At 37.6% G+C, this 26,926-nt stretch overlaps 7 protein-coding genes across 10 annotated transcripts; 3 read left to right on the plus strand and 4 right to left on the minus strand.

The window, feature by feature from the left end:
- Positions 1 to 732: 732 nt before the first annotated feature.
- On the plus strand, positions 733 to 4,363 carry LOC111795178 (traB domain-containing protein). Its single transcript, XM_023677461.1, has 9 exons — positions 733 to 1,275; positions 1,475 to 1,522; positions 1,664 to 1,723; positions 1,921 to 2,004; positions 2,109 to 2,213; positions 2,740 to 2,853; positions 2,977 to 3,077; positions 3,789 to 3,900; positions 4,019 to 4,363. Exons 1-9 carry the CDS (start codon positions 754 to 756, stop codon positions 4,142 to 4,144), a joined length of 1,272 nt encoding a protein of 423 aa, XP_023533229.1. The 5' UTR covers positions 733 to 753; the 3' UTR covers positions 4,145 to 4,363.
- A 350-nt stretch (positions 4,364 to 4,713) lies between these two features.
- Positions 4,714 to 9,771, minus strand: LOC111795179 (peroxisome biogenesis protein 22-like). Of its 3 annotated transcripts, none has more exons than XM_023677463.1 (8): positions 9,338 to 9,771; positions 7,366 to 7,608; positions 7,217 to 7,264; positions 7,005 to 7,061; positions 6,818 to 6,919; positions 5,927 to 5,992; positions 5,242 to 5,343; positions 4,714 to 5,145 (listed from the first exon to the last, which is right to left on the minus strand). In XM_023677463.1, exons 1-8 carry the CDS (start codon positions 9,443 to 9,445, stop codon positions 5,041 to 5,043), a joined length of 831 nt encoding a protein of 276 aa, XP_023533231.1. In that variant the 5' UTR covers positions 9,446 to 9,771; the 3' UTR covers positions 4,714 to 5,040. The 3 variants fall into 3 exon arrangements, with proteins under 3 accessions (XP_023533231.1, XP_023533232.1, XP_023533230.1); XM_023677464.1 differs by lacking the exon at positions 9,338 to 9,771 and adding an exon at positions 9,031 to 9,183; XM_023677462.1 differs by lacking the exon at positions 9,338 to 9,771 and adding an exon at positions 8,523 to 9,016.
- A 256-nt stretch (positions 9,772 to 10,027) lies between these two features.
- Positions 10,028 to 11,026, minus strand: LOC111795759 (cyclin-U1-1-like). Its single transcript, XM_023678329.1, has 2 exons — positions 10,532 to 11,026; positions 10,028 to 10,445 (listed from the first exon to the last, which is right to left on the minus strand). Exons 1-2 carry the CDS (start codon positions 10,945 to 10,947, stop codon positions 10,172 to 10,174), a joined length of 690 nt encoding a protein of 229 aa, XP_023534097.1. The 5' UTR covers positions 10,948 to 11,026; the 3' UTR covers positions 10,028 to 10,171.
- Positions 11,027 to 12,839: 1,813 nt separating this feature from the next.
- Positions 12,840 to 15,438, plus strand: LOC111794790 (zinc finger protein CONSTANS-LIKE 12-like). Its single transcript, XM_023676928.1, has 5 exons — positions 12,840 to 13,395; positions 13,483 to 13,716; positions 13,842 to 14,194; positions 14,415 to 14,601; positions 15,102 to 15,438. The coding sequence occupies exons 1-4, from the start codon at positions 13,015 to 13,017 to the stop codon at positions 14,545 to 14,547; spliced, it is 1,101 nt and encodes a 366-aa protein (XP_023532696.1). The 5' UTR covers positions 12,840 to 13,014; the 3' UTR covers positions 14,548 to 14,601; positions 15,102 to 15,438.
- Positions 15,439 to 15,733: 295 nt separating this feature from the next.
- On the minus strand, positions 15,734 to 17,947 carry LOC111795766. Of its 2 annotated transcripts, XR_002815247.1 has the most exons (4): positions 16,575 to 17,947; positions 16,301 to 16,494; positions 16,157 to 16,191; positions 15,734 to 16,056 (listed from the first exon to the last, which is right to left on the minus strand). XR_002815247.1 is itself a non-coding variant. In XM_023678339.1 (2 exons), exons 1-2 carry the CDS (start codon positions 17,883 to 17,885, stop codon positions 16,384 to 16,386), a joined length of 1,422 nt encoding a protein of 473 aa, XP_023534107.1. In that variant the 5' UTR covers positions 17,886 to 17,947; the 3' UTR covers positions 16,259 to 16,383. The 2 variants fall into 2 exon arrangements, 1 of the variants encoding a protein (XP_023534107.1); XM_023678339.1 differs by lacking the exons at positions 15,734 to 16,056; positions 16,157 to 16,191 and having other exon boundaries at positions 16,259 to 16,494.
- A 2,857-nt stretch (positions 17,948 to 20,804) lies between these two features.
- Positions 20,805 to 22,181, plus strand: LOC111794591 (classical arabinogalactan protein 9-like). The gene is made up of 2 exons (XM_023676641.1): positions 20,805 to 21,014; positions 21,225 to 22,181. The coding sequence occupies exons 1-2, from the start codon at positions 20,849 to 20,851 to the stop codon at positions 21,860 to 21,862; spliced, it is 804 nt and encodes a 267-aa protein (XP_023532409.1). The 5' UTR covers positions 20,805 to 20,848; the 3' UTR covers positions 21,863 to 22,181.
- LOC111794592 (transcription factor ILR3-like) lies at positions 22,012 to 25,618 on the minus strand. The gene is made up of 5 exons (XM_023676643.1): positions 25,352 to 25,618; positions 24,072 to 24,131; positions 23,114 to 23,194; positions 22,874 to 23,036; positions 22,012 to 22,476 (listed from the first exon to the last, which is right to left on the minus strand). Exons 1-5 carry the CDS (start codon positions 25,510 to 25,512, stop codon positions 22,207 to 22,209), a joined length of 735 nt encoding a protein of 244 aa, XP_023532411.1. The 5' UTR covers positions 25,513 to 25,618; the 3' UTR covers positions 22,012 to 22,206.
- Positions 25,619 to 26,926: the final 1,308 nt, after the last annotated feature.

Here is a 26,926-nt window from a genome sequence, read left to right on the forward strand (position 1 = left end):
ATTAAACTCATAATTTTTAATAATTATGTTTCCAAGCTGTATTGAGATTATTGATAGTTGTCTAGGGACCAAATTAATATAAAAATTTAGCATGTTATTTACTTTTTACTAATATTTTAAAAATTAAATTGTGTTTGAAGAATTATGGAATGTATTATTTTGAAATCTAATATAATTATAAAAAAATCATAAAATTAAATAGTTATTGAATTATCTCCAAACAATTAAAATGGTTATCAACAATAAAATTAAATGCGAGAAATGAGGAAAATATTTTAGATATTAATAAAAATGTCGAACATTTTAGAAAAAAAAAACATTAATTGCATACTATATTAATTGTGGTCATATTGTTCCTTAGGTATTATTACTTGTCTCCTAATATTGTGACTTTCCATGTATTATGACTCGAAAATAATTCAATTTTATTTATTTATTTATGTATATAATTGACCCCAATTATAATTAAATAAAATATACTTTTTTTGTTCTTTATTATACAATTAATATCAATTTGGAATTATTAAAAATAAAATTGGAAATTCCATTACTAATTAATTCCAAATTGAAAAACTGATTGTCCAAAATAAAAATATATTAATTGTTTTTTACGGCTGATTCGTGGCAAAATAATTGCGTTGGACAACCAATCAGAACGTGACACGCGTGATTTGACACACGAAAAATGTTTTGGCATTTAATTGTATATATATTGAATCTTGAAGTGCGGGTAAGACTAGGTGGCCGAGGTATATGAATCGATTGACTCGTTTTGTAACTCAGCTCAACTCGTTCGAGTCACGATGGTTCTATGAACCCGCCACCGTCAAACCTCATCTCCGCCGTCCTAATCATGCCCTAGCCCTCAAAACCCACCGGCATTTTTCAACTCCACTCAGATTCGGATTTTTCTTGTCCAAAATTTCTGACCCTCCCCGTCGGCCTCCCCGTCTGCCCCAGGCGATGGACCCGGTTCCTCCGGAATCTGATTCCCCTGCTGTGGAAGATTTTGTCCACATCGAGAATCCCGATTTGGACAGTTTGGTTCAGAGTATTGTTAGTACTACCGATGAACAGATTAATGACGAGGCAGCCTCTGTGATTTTGCCCGAGGCAGCCTCTGTGATTTTGCCCGAGGCCGAAGAGGGTTTGACGGAGCAGAGTAGAGTCCTTCCGGAGGAGCTTTCTAGAAGCGTGGTGGTATTGACTTGCGAGACCGCTGATGAGGGTGGCATTTGTGATGTCTACCTTGTTGGAACAGCACACGTTTCTCAAGTAACCTTTTGATTTTCGATTGTGATTAATTGGCTTGTATTTGTTGCATTTTCATTTTGTAATTTGGAGGGTGTGAGAAGGAAAATATGGATTGGTGTGAGATTGCTAGACCCCTTTCGGAATTTTGTTTGTTGTTAGCTGACAAGATTGATTGGAGTACTCGAGTTAGAGATGAATTAGATCACTTGTATGGGTGCAGGAATCGTGCAGAGAAGTTCAAGCTGTAATCAGTTATTTGAAACCTCAGGTGCTTCCTCTTTTTTTTGAAACTCAGTTATACTAGATTGAAAGATGGGTGATTCTGCAGGTTAGCAGCCCGCTTTCGAAAGGCGTTTTTACATGTTGCATTTGCTTTCGTGTTTGTTCATTGAATGCTTGGCATATGCAGGTTGTCTTCTTGGAATTATGCTCGAGCCGAGTGGCTGTTCTCACACCTCAGAATTTGAAGGTACGGTTGTAATTTGATTGTGGCGATTATTTCTAATTCAATCGAATAGCTTGTTGGTTTAGGGTTCTGAACATGAGTCTTGAATAATCACACTGGTTACTTAATAACATCGATTATACAAATTTGCTGGTGTACAGCATGCGTAGGCTTCTTGTTTAGCTCTCAATTTTTGCTCTTCCTGACCTTTAGTTCACCAGGTTCCAACTATGGGAGAAATGGTTGAAATGTGGAAGAAAAAGCATAACATCTTTGGTATTCTCTACAGTTGGTTTCTTGCCAAGGCATGTTATTTCTTTATGTTCTATATATTTTACACTTCATTTGTTTTACAATTCAATTGAAAGATTGTGTCTTATTCGAATTATACGTCTTGCTTTTATCTTAGGTAGCCAACAAACTTGAAGTTTTTCCTGGTTCTGAGTTTCGTGTAGCCTATGAAGAAGCAATGAAGTATGGTGGTAAGGTCCTTCTTGGTGATCGTCCAGTACAGGTATGATTTTCTTGGTGATGGGATTTCTTGAATAAATTATCCCTTTTAATCATCTTTATTGTTCTTTTACATTTGTTTCAAAAGTCAATTTGATTGTCCCAACTAATCTGCTTCTTTGAGAGTAATAGTCTGTTCTTAAGTCAATTCCTGGTCTTCTCAAGCCTCAAAGCACATTTAAGGGCTTTAATTATCGTATAATGTTCGCTTTAAAGGGGTGTTTTATATTGTGTTGGCCGTTGCATCCATCATTTCCATCTTATTGTCCATCCTCTTTGTGTGCTTTGGTTGGTCCTGCTTTTGTTTGAACGGATAATCATTTGCCAAATGTGCAGTTTTACGATTAGATGACATTCTATTCCTATTGCATTTTTCCTCTGTTAGTTTTTAAGCAGGACTTGTCTCCTTACCTTTTCTTTCTGGTTATTTCGATTTATATCCTTATCTCATATTCTTCAACGAGGTGACTTTCAGTTTGTTATTTTTATATACCCGAATGATCAGTAATATTTTGACGTTTACGCAACAGATTACAATAAGGAGGGCGTGGGCGAAAATGCCACTTTGGCATAAGATAAAATTGCTTTACTCCTTCGTTTTTCAAGCTTTCTTTTTGCCAGGCCCTGAGGAACTAACCAAAATGGTATCATTTCATATACCATCTCTCTCTCTTTTTCCTCACAAGTGCCCATTCTCCTCTATTTCTCTTTTTAATTGTGAGGCATTTAGAAACTGATTCCAAAACAAACCGTACTTTTGTCTTCAGTTGAAGGATATGGACGATGTTGACATGCTCACACTCATAATTCAAGAGATGAGCAAGGAATTTCCCACATTGATGGACACTCTTGTGCATGAGCGAGATCAGTTTGTACATTTACCTTTGTTCTGTTTGATGCTGATTACCCTTTTCCTTTTTCAAAATTCTGCTTTATTGATTATGGATTCAATGGGTTTTCTAAATTCAAACAGGAATAAATTAAGTAGATTTTTAGAAAAACATTTTCTCTGAATGAAGAAGTCTTTTTCTTTTTGTGCATAGAAATTCAACTAGTTACATGTTTGGGTGACATGTATAAAGGCACTTTTTCTTTAGTTTCCTTCGTTTCTTTCTCATGAATTACCATTTTTTAAGAATATATCAAGTTGTTTTCACTATGGAAATTATGATGTTAGCGACTTTTATGCCAAGGCCTCCTATTACAATTCTTAAAATTTGTTCTATTCAACAAATTGTCAAACAATCCCTAAAACTTAGAAGAGACATGATTCTCATTCATGCTTGAGTTGTTTCGTTGGACTAAGAAACATGGTTACAGGTTACATTATAAACTAAAGAATACTGCGTTCCCCCTTGATTTGTATTTCATGGAATTACAGGAAGATTCTTCATGGGATGTCCAACTCTTAAAAAAGTTCTCACCTTACAAATCAAAATCATTTATCTTCTCAATGACTGGTGCTCTGATTTCATATCATATATCCTTCATTATTGTTTGCATTAGGTTTTTTTATTTTTTCGACATCCATTTTTCACATTCTTGACTATTTTTTTGCCCCTATCTATACACGTTTCAGGTACATGTCCACTACGTTGCTAAGAGTCGCCAAGGAGCATCGTTCAGTTGTTGCGGTTGTCGGGAAAGGTCACCTAAATGGAATCAAGAAGAATTGGCAGCAGCCTGTTAAGGTAGGCTAGATTCTCCCATTTTTAAGGAACTCAACGGGGCTACTACCATCGTTCCTCTTTATAGTAATGATTCGAATGCAGCCTCACTCTGCCATGTATATTTTTCTGGAAATTGCAGCTCAAGGATCTTTTGGAAATGCCGGAGCAAAAACGAGTCCCTGTTGTAAAGATCTTTACGTCACTAGGCATTGCAGTTGCTGGAGTTGCAATCATATCTGGCATCTACCTTGCTTGCAGAAAATAACGCCATTGAAGGGGGCTTGGCCAATGACTCACCTGCTGCAATGAATGCTATAAAAATGATCAACAAATATGCAGTTTATACAGAGTCAGCTTCATTATAGAACCATTTTAGACTTGTTAAACGAGTCCACTTTGCTTGAGGTTTTGCTTTAGCAGAATGATTAAACCACAAACTTGCAATAACAAATCAATTTTTCTCATTATTATATTTTCTTTTCTAGGTGTCCGTGCGTGCAAATGTGGAATCATTTGAAAATTTCTACGTCTAAATTCTTGAAACACTTCTGTATAGATGTTTAAAACAGTGAAAGTTCATCATGGAGGCAATGCCACGGGGCTGGCTGGCTGGCTATGAGTTTACCAAGTAAAGTAGGAAGAAACATTTTAGAACACTCATATTAAAAATTATGAGAAAGCAATTCAGTCTCTCATTAATTGATCTCGTCAAGCATAGATTATTAAGCTTATTTACAATAAGGTTCCTAATCTCAATGTTTTAGATCATACCACCATTTTAAACATGAAGATTATATCAGCTTAGTTTTCGTTGGAAAAGTCCACACTTTCAAGTTTTGTCCAAGAAAAGTGACATAAAGTTGGTGACCCAAATGGCATTTGTCATGCCTGAGAAGATCTAATAAATTACATCAGTTAAACTAGGTATCTATTAATGGGACATAAAGTTGCTCTGCCAAAGACAACACAATATCTTTGCAGAAACACAAAAAAGAAAAAAGCATGGTACACCTATCTTATCTAACACCAGCAACGGCGGCCTAGTGCAAATTGAGCTTGCTTAGTTCCTAAAGAGAACCAAATGCAATAACAATCAACAAGGCCCAAATAAAATGAGAAACTATATTTGAAAGTTAATTCCATTCTTGAACTGGTTTCAAGTCAAATGTTTCCAAAGAACTGTTCCAAGGATGGAGAGCAGTAAACGTTAGAAGCAGCTCGCTCGTGTTTGATTGGAGCTACGTGAAGTTGATATTTGATGAACCTCTGGTGATGAGTAAAGGAAAAATATCAGTGATCACCATGCATTTGCAGGTGCTAGAGAACAATAAAACTTGCTAACATGATGGATGGTTAACTTACAGCTAACTGAGAAATGATATCGTGATTGGAATCTATATGCCAATCGGGTTCCAGTTGACGCACAAAAGATGCTCGCCCGTTCTCCATGCTACAGAAGAGAACCTACAGAAAATCCTCAATTAATTAAAAGCCAAGGAAATTGCCATGTATGGTTGTCCCCTATTTTTCTCCAGGCTTTAACACCAAACAATTCAAAGGAGGATTTGCTTCTAATCAAAGCTTGTGCAATTACCAAGTCAACTACCTTTATGAGAAGTTCCAGTTAAGGGAGTCAGAGATACCAAAAGCTGTCTTCTGTTACATGTTTTAAGGTTGGAAACTGCAGATACCTAAACAAATTCTACCGTTTTTGGTTTTTGAAAATTGTGATTGTTTTCCACATTTTTTTAACATCTTTCTCAAGGAAATATTTGAACCCTAGCCAAATTTAAAAAATAAAACTACTTTTTTATGTTTTGAAAACATTTGTACAAAGTCGATAGGGAAACAAAGAAACTTATTGGCTTAATTGGGTTTATAAGATTAATTTTTATAAATAATAAAAATAAAAAAACAAAAAACTATATAGCTATCAAACGTGCCTAAACTTTACGAACCTTGCCTTTGACTAGACCATCAGATAAGAAAATAAAATAATCAGAATTGTTTCAATATTATCAAAATCAAAACAAGCACAGTTAAGAACCTTGTCTTTGACTAGACCATCAGATGTGAAAACCCCTGCATCTTCGAGTGCCAAAAGAACTCTTTTCTGCATAAATAGTTAAGAACAAAATATAACGTATCAAGAACCTATGAGTCTTAAGAAAGCATGTTTCTATGAAATGTCAAAAACAGGAAGAAACACAGTCAACCCCACCCAACCAACACCACAGAACAAGAGTGTTGGCATTAGCAACGCTGATGTGTGCTAGATCATGGGCAAGTAGCCTATATACACATAATTCAATAACTGGGGTGGACTTAGGATGGCCAATGGCATTGCTTAATGTGTGCACGCGCAGTAGTAGGGGGCTACGGTTCACAACTTGAAATGAAACAGACAGTGTGCATAGCATGAGTACGTAGTAAGCAAGGAAGCAGCAAAGGAGGTTTAGCGAGTGAATTAAAGGATGTTTCAGAAAGCAGAATGCCTAGCAAGGAGCAGCATGTGTGGTAAGCGTGTACAGAAATTGTAGTGCACAACATTGCAGGCTGGTGAGCAAAATGCACATACACGACCGGACACTTGAACAAAGTGAGTTTGATTTTTTAAGTTCCCATGTTCAAGGAGTATTCAGTTGGTTTCTAACAATATTGATTATGCCAGTTCGGCCAGTTTGATTAATTTTTCAACCTCTGATTTACACGAGTGGAGGGAAAAAAAAATAGCCTGACATCCTAACCACGAGAAAACATATACAAATCTTAGAATGTCAGAAAAGTAAACGTGAGTGGGAAGAGATTTTGTCTTCAAGGTGAAGCACAATAATCGATCGAATCATACCAAAGCTAACATCAGAAATCATATAAGTTTACCAAGATATTATGATGGAATTAAGAAAAATCATAAAATTCCATAAAGCATTGCACTTACTTCGCTCTCATCATCCAGCACTGTTTCCATGAGATAAAGATCACAATATTTTGTTATCTCCAACAGTACTTCCAACACTGAGGACCTCACAGTGGCTTGTTTCTGATGCAAAACAAAGTAAACGAAATTAGATATTCCCAAAAGCAGTTTCAACCACAAAATTTGTTAAGAGGAAAAGGCTAAATACCTGTAGATCCTCTGGACTGTTTTCCTCGAGAATTATTCCAAGCAAACGACATGTTACCTAGAGATGGAACATTTTCAGTACCAAAACTGACTCTTTCTTGCCTTATATAAGCTTCATACAATTTCATATATTGATATTTCACCAAAATTCCACATAACAAGGTAAAACTTCTGAGAAGATAAAGATGAATAACAAAGGTGGATATTGGTTACCTTTCTTCCGTCACTCAATTTTTGCCTCACTATTTGGCCCAGAGTTGGCTACATGGAAAGGTATGAGAGGAAATCTTAAACACGTGTCATATGAATGGAACAAAATTAAAAAGGTATGAGAAGATATAGGCCATAGTTTGAGCTCTAACCTTGACGGGCTGAAAGAATTCATCAACAACGTTGCGCGCTCTTAAATCCCCTGAAGATGAACAAACTCCAGAAGATATCAATTGTTCACTTGAATTTAACCCAACATTAGAAGTAGAACTACTTGCTGCAGGCGTTTGCCTTTTTGGTTGTCGCCTCTGATGTCCATTAGATGATCCCAACAGCTTCCATGTGAAAATTATTGCAACAGCAACTCCAGCAATAGCCCCAACAGACCGTGAATCCTGATAAAATTTCAAGACTTAGTCAGACACCAAATTACCCTTTTCCCTTATTTGTTGATTAGTATCAAAGGAGAAACAACATAATGTTCTATCAGACAAATCAGAAACGGTCAACACAATAAACATTTACGTTATTTAAGCCAAAACAGAAAATGAACTGAGCTATTGATTTCTATTTAAATTTGAACCAAGCAAGACCAAAAGGCACAAAAACTGAAGCACTTTCCAAACACCCAGACAAAAAGGACCATCAATATTTGAAACAAACTAGACCAGCAAAAGGACTGATTTGGCTCAGACCTTAAGTTTATCTATTTTTTGGATATTATGAACCCAATGAAAAAAAAAAAAAAAAAAATTCTAATTTCCTAACACAGCTCTATTTCTCAGTCCCTAAAAGATCCAAAGACTAGAGTCCATTAAGAAGATCAAAAGAATCTTCAACATTCTTTTCCTTTTTTCTTTCTGTTTCTCCCAAAGGACTCTGCAATGACCCGACTTTCTATATATGCATCGGTCAATGCCATTACTAAAAACTGGCAATTTTATAAGTTAAAATCAATTAAAATATTCCAAAAATAGATAAGTGAAAACGTGCTCGGGGAACCCCTTTAAAATAACTTTAGAATGTATGAAGTTTAACCAAAATAATTCAAAAATTCTAATAGCAATTGAAAGGCACCATCGTTTCAATCTCCCTTAGTTCTCATAAACTAGGAAACTAGGAGTCCTTCAACTACAAATCAAACCAATGAAATAATTCCAGGGTTCCTAACAAGTGGTCTCAGAGTCATGCCCTTAACTTAACCATGACGGTAAAATCCTCGAGAGTCCAACAAAAAAATCATGGATCTCGAATGGTCATAGTAGAGATCTGTGGTAAAGCTCCATCAAAGAGGTGAGAAGGAGCTTGCCTGTTTAAGTGTTAGATGGATAGATGATCTATTTGAGGAGAGACTCGGTGGTACATTATCTAAAGCGAGGATTGTTGAGGCACGGTGGTACTTCGTTCGAAGGGAGGATTGTGGGTGTGACCAAAATCCCATATTACGTTAGCTAAATAAGGAGAAGATCATGAGTATATAAGTGAGGGACATATATCCATAGATATAAGGTCTTTTGAGAAAACCTAAAATAAAGCCATGAGAACGTATGCTCAAAATAAACAATAATACATCATTGTGGAGGTCTCTTGTCCATAACAAGTGGTATCTATCAAATGCTTTATTGCTGTCCTATTCTTTGTGTGGGACAAAGATTTGGGATTAACAATTGGCATGGACCTAAATCTCATAATTGAACACAATATACCATCCTTGAAGCGTAAGTACTGCAGAATAAAAACAATAGTAACTATTCTGGTAAAACATACAACAGCTTCGCCAGGTCTAATAGAATCTACGCCAAGTATGACGAACAGACCTCGTAGCACAAAGCTCCAATTCGAAAGAGAAGTCTTTCCGCATCATTTGTCAGCGTGGTGAATTGTTGAATATCAATTACAGAATCGAAGAACATAAAGTATTAACCGTTGTAATCGTTGAAAAAAGAACAGAATACACACAAAAAAACGAAAAAAAAAAAAAAAAAAAAAAAAGGCCGGAAAGAAAATTAGGTGATCAAAATATATCAAACATCCAGCGTGAAAAAACCCAGTAGCAGCAACCTAAAGCCGGTCAGATCCATCAAAAAACGAACAAAAGAAGAAAACAGGGTTAGAGATTAGAACCAGATTCTGGGTAGAGATCGGGAAAAAATCAGACATCTTGACAGTGAGATAAGCCCCGAGGCGCTTGATCAGCTGGAGTAAGTCGTCTTTGGAAGAACTTTCAGCCATTGGAGAACTCAAAGACGACCTCGCCTATGAATCTTCTCGTGATTCGAATATCCAATAATACAACCTGCAAATTGGCGCAGAGCAGAAGGAAGCGGATAGAACTGGGGAATTTCAATGCGGAGAATCGAAGTGGAATTGTTGATGCAGTAGAGAGATTTGGAAGAATTGCAGAAGAAATTGCGTCAACGGTGGATACAAGTCCTGAATTATTAACGCCTCGATTTTTCGACTTTTAGTTCCCTATTTTTCCCCGTCGCCCAGCGGAGGAAGAGAGAGGACACGGTGAGCCCGGCAAACGCCACCTCCTCCGTACCATTTATGGGCTTTCCGATACTGGGCTTGCTTAATACGAAATCTTAGACCAAAATAATAATAATAATAACTAAAATATATAATATTAAAAATAAATAGATTTTTTAAATATTACCTCCAATCGACTTTTTCTAGACTTTTATAAAATTTTATATTTCATTTTAAATATTAATATTGTATCTGTAATATTATTTAGTTAATTAATTAAATATTTATCTCGACCACATTCTTAGTATATACTAATATTTATAATATGAGCTAGATTTTTCATAATCTCATATGAATCTATACCGACAAAATTGTTACATATCTTATCTTATATATACTAAAAATGTAATTTCTGTCTCCAACTCAGAGTGTTTAATCGAAAAAATATACGTTACAACATAATGAAGTAGCTGAATTAGTGGATTACTAAGGTGGCGAAGAGGAAGCTAGAGTGTCGTCCACAGAAATTTCCGACACGTCGTCCAAGCTATTGGTAGCCATTAACGGTCTTTCAATCCTCTGCAACTCGCCATTACCATTCAACAACATCTCTTTCTCCAAGTGCAAGCAATAGGTTTCGAAAGCCCTAGAGCTAACCGTCACTCCAAAATCCAATAGAAAAAGCAGCTCTAACTCGAGCTTGTTCAGCTCCACTTTATTCACCCCTCCCACCCTCGCGTAAAACGCATTATTATAATGTCTGCAGTTAAATGTGGTATTTATGGTAAACGGTAATGAAAGCTAAATATTCTTAACAAATTTAAAATTTGGAATTTAGAGACTCACACGTCGTCGAGGATCTTAGAGGCAACCATGACGCTCGTGACAAGGAGCCTATGAACGTTCAAGGAGATGACTAGCGAGTTGGGGTGTCGATGGATTAGCCTATCGATGTAAACGAATCCAACCACGAGGCAAGAAGGGCTACAATTGGTGTATTTGTAGATTCTCTCTAAGTACTTCAATATGGAGATGGCGGGCGCTCGGACTCCATGGAAGGCGTTGAAGCTGTTACCGATATGGCTAGTGCCGCAGCTGCTCGACTCCTCGATCTGGTGAGTGATGCCATCTACGATGCGGTCGTTACGGGCCACTAGCCGGTCCAGCACACAGGCTAATATGATGAGCACTCTTGGGGTTGGCTCGGCCACGTTGTCGCCCTCGGCAAGGCCGTTGGCTGGGAAGTCGTTGCCGGTTAGCATTTACAAAGCCACCATATGATCCGGTAGTGGTGAATGGCTCAGAAGTAATGGAATGAGTGAATTGGGATTGGAGGTATTGGAATAATGTTATCGGGCAGGTTTGGACTGGTGACTGACACGTGTACGTACATGCTGGGCTGGCTGAGAAAGCAATAGGACATGGGTCCACCGGCCAAACTGTTTGAATGGGTAGATAAAGTGATATGGATTCTCTCCGAACATCATCAGCCATTCGTGGAGCTGGTGGCTGTGGCTTTCTTGTTTGTAATTGAATTTTGGCATCCCATTCCACTTTGGTACATTCGAATTTGGGCCGAAGTCTAATCTAACTCATTGGTCGACTTTTAAAAACAAGAAATAATGGATACAATGGCTTATAAAAAATGATATATCATACGTCATAACAGCCCCTATTATTAAAAGTCTTAAACTTTTTATAACGTTTTTTTTATAGCTATAATAGAGTATTTTATATTGTTTATAAAATATAAATGATTGTGACCGAAGAGGATGGGTTGGATTTTATACCACGGATTTAATTTTGATAATAATTTTGATTATTTTAGTTGCAATTTAATATTATCAATTATATTAAAAATTTAAGGTTATTGGTATAATCTTGAACCATTTTCATGGAGGATTATGTTCAAGAAATAACCTAAATTCGTTCGGAAGATTAATATTTCATAATACAACTATATATTATATATGTTAAATACAAAAAAGAAATAAATATATTTAATTTAAAGTATATAAATTAATATTTAATATATTAGATATATTAAATATGAAAGAGATAAATTTACGAAGATTTTATTAGGAAAGTTTTCTCTCACGATAAATTTACATCATTTATTTTAATTCTTAATAAAATTAAATTAAGATCTAAAGCGTTTTGCAAAAGAATAATCCATTCAGAAGAGTGAAGAAGATTGTAAAGAACGATGTAAACAAAACTACAACCGACAATATCGTCAACAGTTAGACACAAACTTAATATGCCCAATTCAGATGTTTGTACTTCAATCCATGACCTAATGATTTCTCATTTTTTATATTTTATCTCACTGTTAAATACTTTCTTAACGAATTCCTTTCATTTATACATGTGCTTCATTTTTTTGTTCCATACAAATACGTTCATTAAATCACACAAAATTTGTAAAAAATCAAGTCCACCGCTAACAGATATTGTTCGCTTTAATCCATATCACCTTTACTCTAGTGATTTTTAAGAACATGGGATCTCATAATCTACCCATTGGGCGGGGCCCAGCATTCTCGCGGGCACATCATCCAGTATCTAACTTCGATATCATTTGTAACAATTCAAGTCCACCACTAGTCAATATTGTTTGTTTTTGCCTGCTTACATATAGCTATCAGTCTCATGATATTAAAATTGTTTCCACACCCTTATTAAAAATGCTTAGTTATACTCTCCACCCATTTTAAAATTGTGAGGCCGACAACAACTATACATAACGAGCTAAAACGAACAATATCTAGGTAGGCTGACACGGTTACGAAATTCATTTTGGTTCATTTTTATTGAAAATTATAATATTTTATAGATTATACGTATTACATTTTCTTTGATTAAACCTTTTTGATTATTTTTCTTGTAAAAAAAAAAAAGAAAAAGAAAAAGAAAAAAAAAAAGAGTGAAGGCTCTTTAGGTATAGAGTAGTCATCCCAGAAATATGAATGAAGGCACTTTTTCTGTTGGAAGAATACAACCATAAAGCCGAATTCCCGCCACGAGCTTAAATTCGGTAAAGCCAAGGAATTAAAAAATTAAAAAATAAAAATAAAAATAAAAAATAATGAAAAATAATATATAAAAAAAATTATTATTCAATGATTCAAACGGAAGAGGAGTTAATTATGGAAACTCTCTGCGACTTCTGTGGAATGATGATAGCGGTTGTTTACTGTAAATCCGATTGTGCCCGTCTTTGTTTCACCTGCGATGGCTTCGTCCACTCCGCTAATTCTCTATCACGACGCCATATTCGCTCAGTGCTGTGAGATAAGTGCAACGCTCACCCCGCCATTGCCTGCTGTATGAATCATAAATGTCCGCTCTGTCAGGCCTATGGATGGAACTGCGACCTTTGTTCCTCCATGGGTCCCCCTATTCAGGATCTTCCTTCCTACTCTCCTTGCCCTTCCATCCCTGAGTTTTCACGAATTTGGTCTTCCGTTCTCGACGTCTCTTCCGATGCTCCCTCTCACTGGCCCACCTCCTCCTCCATCAATGCCGATTCCATTTCTTTCTCCGATGTTGATTCTCCTCAATTGCTCCCTGCTAAGTTCAATGACTGCTCTAAGTTTGACCCCTGGATCGCTGCTCCTGCTTCTTCCTTCACTCTGAATCCTTCTTATCACTTGCCTTTGTCCAGACCTCAACCCTCATTTCTCTCCGATGACTCCAATCTTCCCAAGGTAGGGTTTCTTAATTTTGTTTTATCTCTTGCCGATCTGATTAGATCCAAATGTGAATATGATTCTGCGATGTGTTTACTGTTGTAGGGTTGTTCCGATTTGAAGGATGTTGAAACTCATGAGAACAATGATATTTGCGAGGGTCTCAATCTTGGCGATGCTTCACTCAACTTGGAAACTGAGGAAGAGCTGTTTGGCTGTTCGCAAGGTACGATGAAATGCCATTTTGGAGCTGGAGAATTGGAATGTTTTCTAATGGGGAAAAACTTGTCTACTGAATCTAATGGCCCTGTTGAGAATACTGTTGAGAATCCTGTTGAGGTATGTATGTCTGTATGTATGTCTGTATGATATCAATGTTTGGCACATAATGTGGCTCCATCCATCGCATCTAAAAACATTCAACTCTGCTCTCTTGGTTGTGCTAAGCATTCGTTTTAATTTAGGATTCATTATCTGGGCAACAAGATTTTTTGGGATTTCAATCATCTCAAGTCGGTCTTTCCATGAACACGATTCAAAATGGGAATTCAAATTGTATGGTTATGAATCCTAGTTGCAATGGAAACCTCAACATTGGATTTCCTACTACTGCTCAGGTTCATTCAACCATATCACTTTCACTCTCAAATATCACTGGCGAAAGCAGTGGTACAGATTATCAAGACTGCGGTTTATCACCGGGGTTTTTGGGAGAAACGTCATGGGACCCTAGCATGGAAGCTATTGTTCCACAAGTGAAGGATCGAAACAGGGATAAAGCCAAGATGAGATACAATGAAAAGAAGAAAACAAGAACGTAGGTATCTTCTTTTTTAATTTTCTCCATTTTTTTTTTTTTTTGGCATGAATTAGCCTTGCTCGTCTAATTACCATCGTTTTCATTCATCTCTTTAGATAGCATGTTTAGAAGGGTATCTTCATGCATCATCGTGGCTTCTTCCGTTGAGATAAAGATTCTGAATTGTGACAAAGAGAGGTACCTCTTTTGATGATCTTTGCACCTCCTTTATGTTCAGATTTGGAAAGCAAATACGATATGCATCTCGCAAAGCCAGAGCTGATACGAGAAAAAGGGTTAAAGGCCGATTCGTGAAAGCAGGGGAAGCCTATGACTACGATCCTCTCGTGACAAGAAACTTCGAGCCATGACCCATGAACACATCTCAAGGTCTCATTCCCAAAACGGAAGGCATATAGAACAAGGTATGTTTTTTTGCTCAGTACATCATGAAATTCATGTCCTGGAATTTGAATCTCAATGGGTCTCGAACATTTCTGTAGAGGTAAGATCTGTCCATTTGGTACAATCGTAAAAGCAATGTGTACCACAGTTTCACCTTCACTAATTAAGAGGAAGATCATGAGTTTATATAAGTAAAGAACATTATCTTCGTTGATACTAGTAATATGAGAGCTTATGCTCAAAGTGGAGTACGAGTCATATGAGAGCTTATGCTCAAAGTGGAGTACGAGTCATATGAGAGCTTATGCTCGGAAGTGGAGTACGAGTCATATGAGAGCTTATACTCAAAGTGGACGATATCTTACCAATCTCGCAAATCTTCCTTCTCTTCATTTTAGAGGTAAATTAATGAATAGAAAGTAATTAAAACGAGTGGCTGATCATGCAGTGTCCACTATATGAACAGCATATTTGAATATGAGTGATTTAACAACCATTAACGATGTGTTATGGCTGATAGGTTGTAAATAAAGATGTAGCTATAGCCAGTACAAGCTTCGTAAGCGGCAGACTGTCAGCAATCACTGTCCATAACAGAGGAGTGGTTCTAAATTGCCCGGAAGAGGTTGGGTTATTTTTGTGCTCAAATTGGTTGGTTCTTCGTTTGTTTAACAAGATTTTTGTGTTTCTCTTGATTTGTACAGTAGCAATGGTGAAATATATCCAGTTAGTAAGAGAAAACAGGTGATGAAGACCTTCGTGGGACAACCTTAGTCCATGTGTTTTAGCCTCTTTCCTTTCCACCCACGAAATCATTGCTTATTAGGCAGAGCTACAACTTTTTTTTTTTTTTTTTTTTTTTTTTTTTTTTTTTTTTTTTTTTTTTTTTTTNGTGTTTGTGTTTTATCCCACGTAATCTGTTTTTGTCACTTTTGGCAGAGTTAATAGTGTTCCTGAGAGTGTAATAGCACCAATTTTGCAGCATAATAATACAATTTTCAGTGTCCTTCTATTCACAAAACGAACACCCAAATAAATTCTTGCCAGATGTTAAAACTTCGGAATCAAGATGAATTCATCTTAAAATGATTGATACTAATAAGAATTTGAGACACAGAATCTTTATATCAGAAACATCCAAGAAATCTAAAATGATAAAGATCCTACTGCAAACATCTCAAGCTAGCTTAGATTGAGATGGAGTTTTAATGTCATATGGTTCCAACCAAGTATGCTTGACCCCAATAGTAGCAACAAAAAGATAAAAAAATCAAACATAAAATGATAGTGTGGAAACCTCTAAACCTCTCACTAGACCTTTTTTAAAACTGTAAGACCGGCGATACGTAACTGTCTAAAACGAACAGGGTTTGAGCTACAGACATCAAGGGTGTGCTTAGCAAGGATGCTAGCCCCCTACGAGGTGGAATTGTGAGATCCCTTGCTAGCTCTCTAGAAGGTGGAATTGTGAGATGCTACATTAGTTGGAGGAGTAATGCTACATTAGTTGGAGGAGTAACGAAACATTTTGTATAAGGTTAGAGGGGAAACGAACTTGTATAAGGTGAAACGAACCTCTCAAACATGCTTTAAAACCATGAGACGGATAGCTATACAATAGTCAAAAAAAAAAAAAAAAAAAAAAAAAAAAAAAAAAAAAAAAAAAAAAAAAAAAANCTGTTCTTTCCTTGAATAAAATCTCATAATTTTACATTTTACCTTTCACCATGGATTGAAAACCCCAAAAATACTCAAAATCTCCGGCAAATCACAAGCTTTGGCCAGTTCTATTTCTTATACTGTTAATGCATGTGAATTAACTCTTCTTCCTTGCAGTCTCTAATGGCGATATCCAATCCTTCACCGCCATTGGAAGGCAATACATCACAGCACTGTCTTCTCGGAGCCTGCAACTGCATATTCATCATCATCAACATCAGTTTCATACCAAAATCACTACTCAAAATCTTACATCTCTGACAATTTCTCTTACCTGTTTGAAATCAAGGTCGAGTTTACGAGACAAAACTCTGACTTCCTCCAATCTTCTAGCCGAGTTAGGACCATAAGAGCAATTCACAAAAGCTTTCTTGTAATTGCTCTCAATTAATCCATTCCAATTAGAAGAAGCACGATCAAAATAGAAAACAATCGGCCGCCGACATGGGTCTTCATGAATTTCTCTCGTGTTCATTGCAAAAGAACCAGGCTCAACCCTCAATTCCCTTTTCCATGGCATGAATGTTCGTTGAACGCTAATGGCATCCGGCAAGAACACATTCCGTTCGTGTATTTGAACGGCGTAACCCCACGACACTGAAATAGTCCATGAGAACCACCGATCGTAGCACACACTCTGTTGCACGATCCTCTGTGAATCGACCTCGACGGCTTCGAAAAGATGTTGGAGTGATTCCTTGACCGTCATGTTGGGGAAAATTGGCTCGATGTGATCTAAATTATGCAATGAAACTAATGGGGTTAATGGGTGTGAAGCCAAAAGTCCAAAAATGTTGCCTTTTAAATCGACCTGATGGAAGCCCTGTTCGTGGGTTAATTTCACTCCGAGCTCTGTCAAACAAGATTGGATCCTCGAATCGCTTCCATAGAGATGTGGGTACCGTTCAATACACGAATCGAATACTTTTCGAAGAATTCTAGCTAAAGATTGGCTAATGGCGAATCCAGCTCCGCCGAATCCCATTTCGTAACCGAATACTCTGTTTTGGTCGGAAGTTTCAGAGTTGCTTCCGATATAGTACCAGAGCTCGTCGTCGTATTTGGACAGTGTCTTCACCAAATTCTCCGGGAAGAAAAACGTGTCATCGTCGCCGAAAACGTACCACCGGACATTTGAATGTCCGACAGCTATCGTTTCCAGCACCACTCGTGCGATCCTTATCGCGGATCGGTAACCGCCTCTGTAAGTATAACGGAACCGGGAAGTGTCGCCGGAGACGTAGACGGCGGGGAGCGAAGAAGCGTCGTGGTTCTTGGGATTTTCGTGTTCCGGAAGCTCGTCGAGGAAAACACAGCCTCGCATTAATCTGGGCTTCCACCAAATCTTGAGATAATCCTTTCGTTTGGGCCATGAGTTCTTGTCGGCGGCGATTCCGAAGACGATTTGATGGAGGGAGAGAGGGGAGGGAGGATGAGTAGAAGAAAGATGGGGCGGAGAGAAAGTTCGCAGCAGGAAAACAGAGGCTAAGAAATAGGCAGTGCATAAAGAGGAGGAGATTAAGAAGAAGAGGGTTATGAGTTTAGAAGAGGGTTGGAGCTTAATGGGTGAATGAAGAATCGCCATTGTTGTGATGAGAAGAAACAGAGGTTTTGAGAGATATAGAGAGGTTGAAAGTGAAAGTGAAGGGCGAAATCGACGGCAAAAGCTAAGTCACGTTGGAAGTTTAGTGTTATTTACTTAACTTCTCCATGATTGTAAAGTTCTTCATGTGAAGAACGTTCCGCTTGGACGGTTACCAACAGTATTAAAGTCAGACACTCGACAATGTCTTAATGAGTACGCTAGGATGATGTAGAATACTGTGACTTGAGAGGTTACAAATGATATCAGAGGCAGACACTGGACGATGTGCTAGCAAGGACACTGAGAGACTTGGACTGTTACAAATGGTATTAGAGTCAGACACCGGACGATATGCTAACGAGGACGCTGGGGACTTGGACGGTTAGAAATGGTATCAGACTCAGACACTAGACGGTGTGCCAGTGAGAACGTTGGAGTTTGAGCTGATACAAATGGTATCAAAGCTAGAGATCGGAGAATGTGCTAGCGTGGACACTAGAGCTTGGGGCTATTATAAATGGTATCAAAGTCAAACACTGGATGGTGTGCCAACGAGAGTTTTAAGTTGTTACAAATGGTATCAGAGTCAAACACTAGACAATAGACAATGTGCTAGCGAGGACGCTGGGGTTTAGGCTATTACAAATGGTACAAGAGTTAGACATCTACCAATGTGCTAGCGAGGATGCTGGGACTCAAGGGTGGATTATGAGATGTTGGGCTCCGTCGGGCTACCTTGAATAATATATAATTAAAAATTAAAATGTATTTTTTACCGGGTGTTTTAACTATATCTTTTATTTATTACATTTTTTTTTTTTTTTTTTTTTTTTTTTTTTTTTTTTTTTTTTTTTTTTTTTTTTTTTTTTTTTTTTTTTTNATATCGGTATAAACCCATACTTTTTTATTTTATTTTATTTTATTTTATTTTATTTTATTTAAATATATTAAGATGGATTATTTATGGAGCAGTCGTAACGAAGACGAAATTGGAAAAAAAGAAAAAAAAAATAAATAAAAATAAAACAGAATTTTTGAAACGTAAAATTCAGTGGTTTTTCACGTGGAGTCTCCTTAATTACAGGCTCAGTCTTCCATCCAAATCCATGTGATTTTCTCTTTTTTAAACTACCAATTCCTTTTTTTTAATTAATTAATTAATTAATGTAAATAATTTAAGCACCATTTAATAATAATTTTGTATCTTCATAATAATTATAATTTATAAAAACAAGTTTTTATTATTGTAAAAATCTTTTTTATTATAATATTTTCGAGTTGAATTGAGTTACCAATTCAATTAACTAAAACTTTTGGGTTAGTTCGAATATTTTTTTCAACTCAACCCAATTCGGACTAATCTAAAGACACTTTAATAATTATTAACTTAAAAGGTTAATTTTCTCATCATTCGATGTCATGTGCAACAATTTTCATTATCTTTTTTTCCCTCGTTCTTTCTTCTTTTCTCTTTTCTTTCCTTCTCTTATATTTTTTTTATACTACGTAGGTCGAAAGGATTTTTTTTGTTGAGAATTGTTAAGAGGGAGTCTCACATTGGTTAATTAAGACGATTGTGAGCTTTGAAGTTATTAGAGTCATGCCTTTAACTTATCTATGTTAATAGAATCCTCAAATATCGAACAAAAAACTTGTGAGCTTTGAAGTTGAACATCGAGGGGAGGATTGTCGGCTCTAGATATAGGAGTTAAACCTTAATTAAGGGGAAGCTGTTCAATGGCTGTATAGTGTATTTTGTTCGAGAGGAGGATTGTTGGGAAGATCATAGATACTATTGTGGAGTTCCGTGATTTCTAACACTCTTTTCCATGCAAAGTTATAAGTAAATTTATTGGGTTTGAAAATTCACGTATTGCCCAAAAGAAAATCCGACACTTTGAAACTAGCAAATCCATAAACAATGAGTTTAAAGGAGCTAAAGAACTATCCCGCTTATTTCACTCCTCCCACATGATTTGCCATGACTTTGCTCACAACAAAACGCCTCGTGCTCGACACCGCCAGCATCTCCAAAAAAGATGGCAAGTCATGCCTGAGCTGACTCATTCCAAATTGTTGTAGTCATATATGTTAAGAATCACAACTCTTCACAATGATATGATTTTGTCAACTTTGAGCATATGCTCTCACGACTTTGCTTTGACTTTGCCTTGAGCTTCCCACTGGTTTCCACACTCTTATAAAGGGTGTTTCGTTCTCCTTCCCAACCAACGTGGGACTCCCTCCCAACAATCCTCGACAATATATGCGACGAAACTTCGTGTAGAGATACTCAAATCGGGAGCACTACGGGCAAATAGACGATCAAGTGAGGCTGGCAGTGATGAATCAAGAGCTCCTGAAATGAAACAGAGTTGGGGCCGTAAAATGTGCCTCGACAGTGCTTGGAGTCCCTGCGCCAAGCTCCAATTACTCAGTCTTTGTGGGTAATGAGTATTATTTATTAGAATTCAATCTTTCAAATGAACATGAAATGATAGCAGTTGGCTCCAGATTGTACCCGTTGACCTGGCCTCATTGATACCAATTTCCACAACGACATGGCCGCCACAACACCCAACACAAATATCAGTACTATGATATTCAAAAGTCTTCCCTTTTACCACTTCATTACGATCTAAACCAATTCCCCACATTAAAAAAACTCAATATACTTGAAGAACTCATCTGGGTTCTGCGAGGTTTCGCCCAAAACCAAATTTTCAATACCAAAAATGGCATCTTTGAATGAGCTAAGTTTGAGTCTGCCTTTCTGTATTAACAACGACTTCAACAATATTTAATATCTTGTTGGACTAATCATCATTAGCACGTCTTTTCCCACTTGAAATATTGATTTGAAAACGTTATATACATACATAAACAGAGATAAAAGGCAGTTCAAGTTCGTCTCTTTGGGTTTGACTTTCTTGCAAGAACAGATCTGCCATCTCTGCTTGAAGATGGCAGCTTCAAGAACGTTAATGGCGTTGGCAATTGCAGCTACATTGGTGGTTGAATTAGCTATGGCGGGGAATTATACAGTCGGAGATTCAGATGGCTGGGAAATAGGCACCGACGTGCAGTCGTGGGCTTCATCTAAAAGCTTCAACGTCGGAGATGTTATAAGTTAGTGCTCTATATATCTTCTTATTATTGTAAGAGTCTAAGTCCACTGTTAGCAAATATGCTCTATTTTCGCAGTCCATTAGTATCACCTCTCCTTAATAGACATACGTTTCGTAATAAGCTTAAATGAACATTTGCTAACGGTGGGCTTCGGCGGTTAGATTTTTGCTGAATTCTGGTGTGAGTAGTTTGTGGTTGAACCATTGACAGGTTTTGTGTATTCGGCGAACCATGATGTGGTTGAAGTGAAAGAGGTGGATTTCGGGTCCTGTTCAGGTAGCAACCCCATTGAGAAGCACACCGGCGGCAACACAGCCATCACGCTTTCGACTGCAGGCAAAAGATTCTTCATTTGTGGGGTGCCTGGCCACTGCACTGCCGGAATGAAGGTTCAAATTGACACCCTTGCAGCTTCGTCGCCACCGCCTTCCTCCACGGATGCACCTCCGTCTCCACCACCGCAAGCCACTCCATCTTCACCGCCACCTGCCTCACCACCGCCTTCCTCCACGGATGCACCTCCGACCCCACCACCGATAGTCGCTCCATCTTCACCGCCGCCTGCTTCTCCTCCAAAATCTGCAACGAAGCCACCCACAAAGTCTCCTCTGGCTCCATCACCTGGTTCTAACGCAAGCCCACCAGCGCCGCCCTTTAAACCAACTCCACCATCATCAGCACCGACACCGGAGCCTCCAATCCCTCCATTTCCATTTGATCAGCCATTGATTCCCTCAGCAGCCCCCACAACTCCACCTCCGCCTCCTTCATCAGCTTACAAATGCAGCTTCATGGTTCATTTCTCTCTTGGATTCAGCTTTGTTGCCATAATTCTTTTGGCCCTCTGAAAATTTTTCATTTTCCGCATACATTTTCCTGTGATCCTACAATATTTTGTTCCAATGCTTTTACTCTACAGGGTTCTTATGAATAAAAGGCCCTTTACCAGCTATCCATTTCAAAATATCTTATAGACATTTCAAATTCTGCTCCCAAATTCAGCAAAATACTTGATTTTATTCTATATAGAGTTAGCAACAACATCGCTAATTTTGAAACAAAGTTTTTACACCATCAGAAGCTTCTTCAACAGTTTAAAACCAAACACATGGTTGAAAAGAAACACAAACATATAAGGAAATTGTTAATAAGAACAGCACAGATAAACGAACCAAATCATTTGTGCTCACTTTTAAGCAACAGGTGGGCGGAGCACATGATCCTGAGATATGTCGACGGCTGCAGGTGGCAGGAATTGCCACATGGCAATGCCAGGATAACCAATGAAAGGCATCAGCTTGTTACCAGCAGCTTGGCCTTGTGCTGTGAATGCAGGTGACAGTGTAGGAGGACGACGGTGGATGTCAGCTGCTCGAGTATTTACCCCTTTGATTTGCAGCTCCAACTTTTCTTTCTCTGCTCTCAACCTTTGCTTCTCATCACGAAGCTCATTTTTCTCAACCTGCATCCATACTGAGCTTAGAGATCAAGGGATAAGTAAATTCCAGTTTGCGTGTGTATCGGATTTAAGTAAACAATTCAACATTGCAGTTATTAGAAGTATTGCTCAAATGCACATGAAAGATTAGATTATTGCAAGAGAAGATCAGATCAAACAAGTTCACATTCAAGTTGGAAACAAGCTCGGTAGTGTTGAAGATTATTGGGAGGGAGTCCCACATTAGCTAATTTAGGAATGATCGTGGGTTTATAAGTAAGGAATACATCTCCATTGGTACAAGGCCTTTTGGAGAAGCCCAAAGCAAAGTCACGAGAGTTTATGCTCAAAGTAGACAATATCATACCATTGTGGAGAGTCGTAATTTCTAAAAGGGAGGTCCATTCATTGCTCATCTCACCTTTAATTCTTTGATTTTTGCCTTCAAATCCTCCTTAGATTGTTTCAGCTTCTGGGTTTCACTTTGTAAATCAGTCACCATCCTGATGGCATCGCTCAAGATTGCAACCTTGTCTGTTTTGGGTGGTTTTCCAGGTTCAAGGACAGCAGCCAATTCCAAGAAACTTGGAATCATAGTAGACGGTGAATTAGTAGGAAAAGAAAAAGAAGGATGAAATTAATAGTTGATCAAATGTGATACCTCTCATTCAGCTTATCTCTTCTCAATTTCTCTCTGCAAGCTTTGGAGGAAGATGCAGCAGCACCTGTTTCAGTCTTTGGCCTATATAACATTTGAGAATATAATAATTGATTCGTTCTTTTTAGCTCAATAGCTTAAGCTCTTCAATCTAGTGTTTATTCAGTAGAATGTAACTAAATCAGGGAATAAACATAATAACAGGGGAGTTTGGACCCTGTTCTTTGTGTCAAACTGCCACTAACATTGGATGCAAAAAAACACTAACAGTTGAAAGTTACATACTCCTAAAAGAGGTTAACTGACTAAATGCAAGTTCTTATAATAAAATCGGTAAAAACAAACTTTGATATGTCTTCTTCCGGCTTTTCCTTTCGAGCTTTTCCTCAAGGTTTTTAAAATGCGTATGTTAGAGAGAGGTTTTCATATCTTTATAAATAATGTTTTGTTCCCCTCCCCAACCAACATGGGATCTCGCAAAACTACTACTGCCCCACCCCCAGTATTCTTTCATCTTCTATCTTCTGTGTATTAGAGTTATTTGAAAAGTTTTTATCTTCCCTGGCTACATGGTTCCAGTCACATATGAAGCTTATCAAGATAGGGCGACTATTTAGAGTGTGGAAACCTCTCCCTAATAGATACGTTTTAAAACAATGAGGCGGACGGCTATACGTAATGGGCCAAACCGTGAAGGCAGACTGTCCATGGTCATTTCTTCTAGTTTGAGTTCGAAGGGATTGGCAACGAGATGATGAAAATAGATTCTATTATAACATTTATGCTCAAGCTGAACTCCTAAAAGTCAATGCTTTCATTTATGCTCAAGACGAAGAATCAGTAGCCCAGTTGACATTGCAGCTCGCAAATAGTTCATAAAAATCTACTTCGCCAAATTTAGCGCTACCCCAAATAGATTCTTATCTGTTTTAAATCTTCAGTAGTTCTGATAGAAACTTACCGTTTTCGACCCACTTCCTGTAAGCCGTCCTGATCTCCATATGAGCAGTCTACCTCCAAGCTGAAAAAAGTGAATATCCAATGAATAAAAACCAAAATAATAAACTTAATTCATGCATGCAATCTCCTCCAAACCTCTTACGAACTTTGACAGTTATATGGGATAAAATTTCTTAGCTTTCCTATGCTGCTGTTAAGGTAGCAACTCAACAGATCCAGCCCGTCTTGTCAAGGAAAACACACATAAAAAGAATAAATTGTTCGAAGGTTTATCCTTTTACACGTATCATCATCAGCCTTACGGTTTTAAAACGCGTCTACTAGGGAGAGGTTTCCACATCCTTATAAAGAATGTTTCGTTCCCCTCTCCAACCGATATGGGATCTTACAATCCACCTCCATTCAGGGTCCAGCATCCTCACTAGCACTCGTTTCCCTCTCCAACTGATGTGGGATCTCACACTAAGACCTTAGCTATTTACGAAACAAACGGATGAAGTTAGGCTACTCTACACACTTGAGTCAGCGTTAGCTGGTAACTAATGAAAACAAGAACTCTGAAATAATAATCCTCCCACCGGATCAGCAATTTTTTAATCTTGACCCAAAACAGCATGAATCACACCCCATCTAAGAGGCTCAGTAGCCATTTGATACCTTTGACTGAGCTCTCATTGACGTCATATCACCAAAATCAAACTTAAGAACAATAACATGATCCATAAAGAGACAAATTAAACCATTTCCCAAGCCAACTGAATCAGTATAACCTCTAGTGAATAGTTTATCCAATATCCAAGTTAAAAATAGAACAAGAGAGAGAGAAGAGACTTATAGATCCAACGAGTTCATCAACTAATGTTCAAGTGGGGTTATGGGGAAATGGAATGCTTTGTATCTGCATCAGAAAACAGAACTAATTGATTATAAACTTGGTTGCTAAATGATTCTCCAGTTAATCACATGCTACAGCATAGTACTGAAGGCCAAACCAAAATTTAATTTGGTTTCCAAAGACCCAACACTGCACACAGTCCCAAAAGGCACAAACCGAGTTGCTCTGTCCCTAAAATGGCATCGCATGGCATTTAAGCAAACAGTTAAGATGCGCAGACGTGTAGAACAGTTGCAACAATCTTATCACAATTCCTTGCAGAAAAAAAAAAGCAATAAAGGGGGAAAGGAAAACCATAGATTAAAGCTGATGGGCTGTCCGGCTTTTGATGAACATAATAACCACAAACAGAGTAATAGAAACAAAGGGTATATAAATTTACCCACCTGTCTTTAGATGAAAAGTTGATGGAGGGATTGGACCAGCTGAAACCAACCGACTGTGGAGGGGAGAAGTTGCCGGCAGCGGCAGCGGCAGCGGCGACGGCGAGATCATCCATTGTAGAGTAATCGAAGAGCCAATTCCAGTTTCCTGCAGAGTAGTCCATCGGTCGTTTTCGAGAGGTTGAAGAAGCTGCATGAACTAAAAAGGCACAGCCACCATGGATGGAGAATAGAGAGAGGCTACACTTTGTGGGATCGATCAAAAAGCTCCAATGGGACCAGAGTGGGGGCCATTGCGCTGATTTGAGAAAAAAAATTCTGGGTTTTCTCTGTTAAACAATTCGGGGCTAGGTCATTTCCACCCAATATAATAACCATAACCGATTAATTAATCAAAACAAGAGTGTGATTGGAGTTCATTGATCATTAATCATTCATCATTGACCTAAGTTTTTAGTCATTACAGAAGAAATCTGCGAAGAATTGTTCGCGAATTTCGCATTCCATTATAATCGATCATACCATTTTTCAAACTTGAAACCCCATTTTCGAAACATCCATTAAAAATATATTTTTTCGGAGATTTTTTTGTTCTTATCACTCGAAAAGCTTGAAATTTATTTACTTGAATAAAAAAAATTGTGTTTTGAGATAAGATTCTATTTGATTCTAATCATGATAAAGTTAAACATGAGATCCAAATTGAGAGACCTAAAAAAATACATACATTATTCTTAAGAGGGCATTTTGGTAATCTAAATAAGGGGTTTATGTTTTATCTTATTGTCTATGATTATTTTATTTTATCCATTAAAGATGGAGAAAAGTGAGTCCATAACAAGAACACTAATAATAATTAGAAATGTAACGTCTTATGCCCATAATTTATATTCAACGACTGAACATGATCACGTTATCTATTTGTTTTAGAGTGAAGTCTAAACATGGTCACGTTTTTAAAAAGATTTTTGAGAGGTCACTCCATAAAAAATTGTTTCGAGCTAAATATGCTTAATTTTGAAGTTCTTATTATGGAGCCACAAAGAATAAAGAAATCAATTCTTTCAAGTGTGATCAAGATAACTCTCATTCAAATGTGTTTTTGGTTGATTCGTCCTTTATTTACGGAGCATTACATGTCTACTAGTTTCTATCTTGGTTCATGTGAGATCCCACATTGGTAGGAGAGGAGAACGAATCATTATTTACCCCAAGAGAGGTGGATTGTGAGATTCCACGTTGATTATTGAGGAGAACGAAATATTCCTTGTAAGGGTGTGAAAACTTCTTCTTAGTAGACACGTTTTAAAAACGGTGAAACTGACGGCGATACGTAATGAACCAAAGCGGATAATATCTGCTAGTGGTGGGCTTGGGCCATTACAAATGATATCAAAGCCGACACTAAGCGATGTACCAACAAGGACGCTAGCCTCCAAGAGAGGTAGATTGTGAGATCTCATAGTGCTTGGAGAGAGAATGAAGCATTTGCTTACTCTAAGGGGGTGAATTGTGAGATCTCACCGTTCATCCTCGAACCATGTCCTACTCTAATAGCAACTTGTTTATGGATGGTTG

The sequence above is a fragment of the Cucurbita pepo genome, chromosome LG05 (genome assembly GCF_002806865.2).
Source record: "Cucurbita pepo subsp. pepo cultivar mu-cu-16 chromosome LG05, ASM280686v2, whole genome shotgun sequence".
NCBI lineage: Eukaryota > Viridiplantae > Streptophyta > Magnoliopsida > Cucurbitales > Cucurbitaceae > Cucurbita > Cucurbita pepo.